The 4905-nt window shown below is 68.7% G+C and overlaps 2 protein-coding genes across 2 annotated transcripts in view; one reads left to right on the top strand and one right to left on the bottom strand.

Annotated features, from left to right (window-relative positions):
* The window catches only part of CHLNCDRAFT_59474 (hypothetical protein), a gene marked incomplete at its 3' end in the record, with an annotated part of 5177 nt that extends 1484 nt beyond the window's left edge, over positions 1 to 3693 (top strand). Inside the window, exons 4-10 of the mRNA XM_005842698.1 lie at positions 139 to 286; positions 609 to 689; positions 1015 to 1725; positions 1864 to 1924; positions 2158 to 2402; positions 2622 to 2803; positions 3252 to 3693. Coding sequence (XP_005842756.1) covers positions 139 to 286; positions 609 to 689; positions 1015 to 1725; positions 1864 to 1924; positions 2158 to 2402; positions 2622 to 2803; positions 3252 to 3693 — 1870 coding nt within the window. The remainder of the gene's footprint in view (positions 1 to 138; positions 287 to 608; positions 690 to 1014; positions 1726 to 1863; positions 1925 to 2157; positions 2403 to 2621; positions 2804 to 3251) is intronic.
* A 652-nt stretch (positions 3694 to 4345) lies between these two features.
* CHLNCDRAFT_144631 (hypothetical protein) overlaps positions 4346 to 4905 on the bottom strand; it is a gene marked incomplete at both ends in the record, with an annotated part of 5526 nt that continues 4966 nt past the window's right edge. The window contains 2 exons of the mRNA XM_005842697.1: positions 4346 to 4472; positions 4795 to 4886. Coding sequence (XP_005842755.1) covers positions 4346 to 4472; positions 4795 to 4886 — 219 coding nt within the window. The remainder of the gene's footprint in view (positions 4473 to 4794; positions 4887 to 4905) is intronic.

Below are 4905 nucleotides of genomic sequence, written 5' to 3'. Positions count from 1 at the left end.
GATCTGCCAGCCCTCCTTGCTCCCAGCCTCCTTCCCTCCCCATTGTTAGGTTTGGGGGTTCAGGGGGTTCAGCGGTTGGGCAACCAAAGCGCTGCTCCCTGCCCCGTGCCGTGCCCCGCCTGCTCCCCTGCGATGCAGCGAGGTGCGCGACGTGTCTCAGCCCTCCTGCGCTGCCGCCGCCGCCGCCGGCGAGCGGCGCGGCCGCATCCTGCGCCTGCTGCTCACCGACGGTCCGGGCAGCTGCGCGGCGGTGGAGCTGCAGCCGCTGGCGGCCACGGAGGAGCAGGTGGGTGGGGTGTGTGTGCGTGCGGTGGTGGCTGCGTGTGTGTGTGGTGGGTGGGTGGGGGGACTGTGTGTGCGTTCATGCGGCTGGGTGTGTGCGTTCATGCGGCTGGGTGTGTGTGTGCGCGCGCTTTTGTGTGGGAGATGTGTGCATGTGAGACTGTGTGTGCGTGAGCGCGCGTGTCAGTGGCTGCTTGGGCGCTTGGAGGCTGGTGCCAGCGATGCAACACATGCGGCCTCCCACAGCGGTGGCCGCCCACAGCAAGCTCACAGCAAGCAAGTCCGCCGCTCACACATGCGCCTGCGCCCCGCCGCCCCGCCCGCAGCTCTGTCCGGGCACCAAGTTGTGGGTGCAGCATGCGACGGCGCGGCTGGGGGTGCTGCTGCTGGAGCCACGCAGCCTGCAGGTGGGCTGCCGCTGTGGGCGCCTGGAGGGATGTCAACTGGGGATGCTGCCGCTGCTGCTGCTGCTGCTGCTGCTTGCTTTGGCGCTGCCGCCGATGAGCTGCTGCTGCTTCCTGATAAGCTGCTGCGCTGTTGCTGCTGTCTGCTGCTGCTGCTGCTTCCTGTTAAGCTGCTCCGCTGCTGCTGCCGTCTGCTGCTGCTTCCTGCTGAGCTCCTGCTGCTGCTGCTGCCTGGAAGCTGCCGATGTGCGCCTGCCCCTGCCTGCCTACCTGCCTGTCGCCCAGCCCTGCCCTGCGCTACCACCTGCCGCCTGGCCCGCCCGCGCAGGTGCTGGGCGGGCGTGTGGAGGCTCTGGCGGAGGCGTGGGAGGTGCAGCAGCGGTACGGCGGTACCGCAGCCGACCGCGCCGAGGCCGCGGATGCCGAGCGCCCGCCCGCCTTCCGCACGTTTGACCCGAAGCTGGCGCGGTACGGCAGCAGGCGCGGCGCGGCTGCCAGGGTTGCCGGCGCGGCGGCACCAGCCGGCGCGGCGGCGCTAGCGCCGCAGCCACCAGCAGCAGCAGCAGCTGCAGCAGGGGCAGGAGCAGGAGCAGGGGTGGCTGGGGCAGCCACCAGGAAGGTGCAGGGCCAGGGAGGCGGTACTACATCTGCTGCGCCCGCTGCTGCTGCCGCCGCCTCTGCCGCAGCAGCCTCGGCAGCGCTGAAGGCTGCACCGGGTGCAGGCAGGCCACCTCTGCAGCAGCAGGAGCAGCAGCAGCAGCAGCCGCAGCAGCGGGTGCGGCGGGGGGCGCAGCCGTACCAGCCGCCGGTGGCACGGCAGCAGGCGGAAGCGCAGCAGGGGCGGCAGGCGGCGGCAGCTGCAGAGGCCAGCATGCAGCTGCAGCAGCGGCAGCCGCAGCCGCAGCAGCAGGCTGCCCCACCCCCGCAGCAGCCGCTGCCGCCGGCAGCTGCAGCAGCGCCAGCGCCAGCGTCGGCGCAGGCGCCGGCGCCACCAGCGGCAGCCGCCCAGAAGCTGCTGGGCCGGCTGCAGGCAGAGGAGGTGAGCGAGCTGCTGGCAGGGGAGCGCCCCTGCCTGTCTTCTGCTATCTACCGTTGGTATGCGCAGGTGTTGCTCTCACAAATCACACCCCACGCCACCCCACCTTCCAACCTGCTGCTCTCCTGTTGCACGCTGCAGGGCCGCTTCGGGCGGGGCCAGCCACGGCGGGGGCGGCGCAGCCGATTCGAGGAGGATGAAGGTGGGCCCAGGGAGCAGGCAGCTGCCTGGCAGGCAGCAGAGCCTGGCCTTGGCACCTGCCGGCCTCCCGCACCCTTAGCAAGCGACCAACGCTGACGGCTTGCATGCTGCTCCGTGCCTGCGCTGCCGCTGCTGCCTGCCTGCCCGCCTGGCTGCCTGCCTGCCTGCTTGCTGACCCCTCCGCCACACGCTACGCCTTCGCTTCACACACGGCTCCCCTGCCCCCATCCGGAGCCGCAGACGACAGCAGCATGACACTGGAGGAGTGGGAAGCCAGGCGGAAGGCGGGCGGTACCCGCGACGGTCCCGGAAGCGGTACCGCCCTCGACCCACCCGCCAGTACCGCAGACGTCAGCGACGCATCGCTGCAGCCACAGCAGCAGCAGCTTCTGTCGGACGAGGAGCTGGCCCGGCAGCTGCAGCGGCAGCTGGACCTGGAGGCGGCGCAGGAGTGGGGGCGTCCCGCTGAGCGGTACCAGGTGGGCGGGCAAGGCGGCAGTACCACCCATTTCTGGGAGGTTCTTCTGCGAGATGGGCGGCCTGCTCAGGCAGCACGTGGGGGCGGCTGCTCTGGCAGCATGCCCTGAAAGCAAAGCCCTCCTGCCTCTGCACACAACCCCGTGCTTCATTGCCAATCGGCAGCATCCGCAACCTCTCCCTGCTTACTGTGGTGGGTGGGCTGCGGGTGCTGCGCGCAGGGCCAGGAGCTGGCGGCCTCCCTGCAGGCAATGTTCCAGTACGGAGGGAGGGATGGCGGCGAAGGGGTTGAAGAGGCAGGCGGCAGCGGCCCCGGCGGCTACCGCGGCCGCGGCCGCGGCCGGCGCGGCGGCAGGGACGGAGGCAGCGGCCGCGGCCAGGGCCGGGGCCGGGGCCGGCACTCGTGATCATCCGCTCATCTCCCCATCAGCGCCCTGGCACACCTCACACAGCTGACCTCTTTGCAGCTGCTGTGGCGTGCCAGCTTTATGCCAGAAGGCAATCTGGCAAGCCTGTGGTGGCTAACGGCGCTGCTGCGGCTGGAGCTTGACTGCAGGGACTGCAGCGGCAGCTGGCGCGGACTGGCTGCCCTGAGCCGGCTGCAGCACCTGGACGTGTTTGCTGGGCGTGGCCGTGATCCTGCTGCCAACCCCCTTACAGGCCTACCATCCGGCCTGTCCACCCTGACGGCCCTTACCCATCTGGGCCTCTGGTCGTACACATGCTTGCTTGTGGAGGACACCGTTCGCCCCCAACACCTGCAGCGGCTCGGCCTGCTGCAGCATTTGATCCTATTTGCCGTTGCCACCAGCGCTGCCTTCGCTGCCTGCGCTGATATTCCTTTGGTGCAGCTCCATTGAACTGTCAGCGGCAGGAGTGAGCTGGCGCAACCTGCGTGGGCTGACAGCGCTGCAGGAACTGCTTCTCGAAGGGTGCAGCATTCAGCAGCTGCCAGCAGCGTTGTCGCAGCTTACAATGCTGACCAGCTTGAGCATCAGGGACAATGATCTTTCGGCGCTGGCGCCGCTGGCTGCCTTGCGGCCGCTGGAACAGTTAGACCTAAGCTGGTGTGAGCTGGCAGCAGTGCCGGAGCAGCTGTCGGCGCTGACAGCCCTGACGCGGCTCAGCCTGTCGTGGAACCGCAATTCGGTGGGCGGATGGCATCACCTGATTCCCCTCACCCGCCTGCGCTCGCTGGCCCTGGGTGATGTGCCGCTGCCCGACGGCGTGCCGCCAGAGGTGACCGCGCTGCCGGCACTGACGCACCTGTATCCTGAGACTCTCCGTTTCTGATCAGAGGGGGTGGCAGCCCCGCCCTTTGTCTCGAAGCTGTCCCCATCTATCCTTCACTTCGTTATCATGTCTCATGAACAGCGCGTAGGCATATTGTGCATTTACAGGGTCTGCTGCCACGGTATTACGTGGCAGGCGCAACAGGCAAGCCAATGGGGCAAATGGGGATGGGGAGAGCCCCTTGCGGTGGTAGGAAAGAATAGGGATTGGGTGCCATGAATGGGCGCACCATGCGGCAATCAAGGCAGTGCGGCATCAGGGCAGGAAAGGCAATCAGGGCAGGGGGAGGGGAAGACGAATCACGCAATCATGGATGGATGGTAAGGTGTTGTTTTGCGTTGTGTTGTTGTGTGGGGTCCCGGTGGTGGTGATACAACGTTGAAAGGGCATGCCCAGCCTCAGGCCGCAGCCTGTGGGTGGGGGAGGCGCCGCGCTGCATATGCGCCGGCGATGCAAAGGTCTGTACAGGTCCCGTGGCCGGGCTGTTGTTTCGTCCGCAGGGCAGATGCGGTCTCCAGTTCGGGGGGGGCGCCCCTTCACGCAAAAATCAGACCGCTGCTGGTGGGCCGGCCTCTGGTGGCACGGGAGCCCGGCTCGCGGGAAGTTGGGAAGTCAGGGGGCAGCTGTCGGTAACACGGTACTGCGGTACCGCTCACAGCAGGTCTGCGGAAAGCGCGGCGTACCAGGCGCCGCACACGGCCTCGGTCACGGCAGCCACCGCCGCCAGCTGGCGCGCCAGCTCAGCAGCCTCGCCCGCCACGTCAGCGGCGCCGCACCGCCTGCGGGACACAGGAGCCGGGGAGGGGGGGTGGCGGGTTTGAGCAAGGCGGGGAAAAGACGCAATGAAGGTGGGAATGCGTCCAGGGTGGCTTGCAGGTTACCAACTGAGCACCCCCTACACTGCCGCCTCCCACCGCTGCCTGCCCGGCAAGGGTGCACCGCCCTCAGCCACCCCGCAGACACGAGGACAGGGCGTGCCGCGGCTGCGCAGCTCGACAAAGGCGCGGCCGAACAAGGCGGCGCTGGGCAAGGCTGAGGCGCAAGGAGGAGCGTACTATGGGCAAGCTTAAGGCAGCGCCGCAGCAGTGGGAGGAGCATCACCTGAGGGACAACGCCGAGTGTCGGTCGGCGGCGCCGCCGGGGCCCAGCAGCAGCGGGGCCAGCAGCGCAGAGGACAGCCCAGCGGTCAGGGCCTGGGCAGACAGAGCAGAG

This window comes from Chlorella variabilis, assembly GCF_000147415.1.
Source record: "Chlorella variabilis unplaced genomic scaffold CHLNCscaffold_73, whole genome shotgun sequence".
NCBI classification, from domain to species: domain Eukaryota; kingdom Viridiplantae; phylum Chlorophyta; class Trebouxiophyceae; order Chlorellales; family Chlorellaceae; genus Chlorella; species Chlorella variabilis.
Note: the sequence above shows the minus strand (reverse complement) of the source record. Positions and strands in the feature narration are given on the sequence as shown.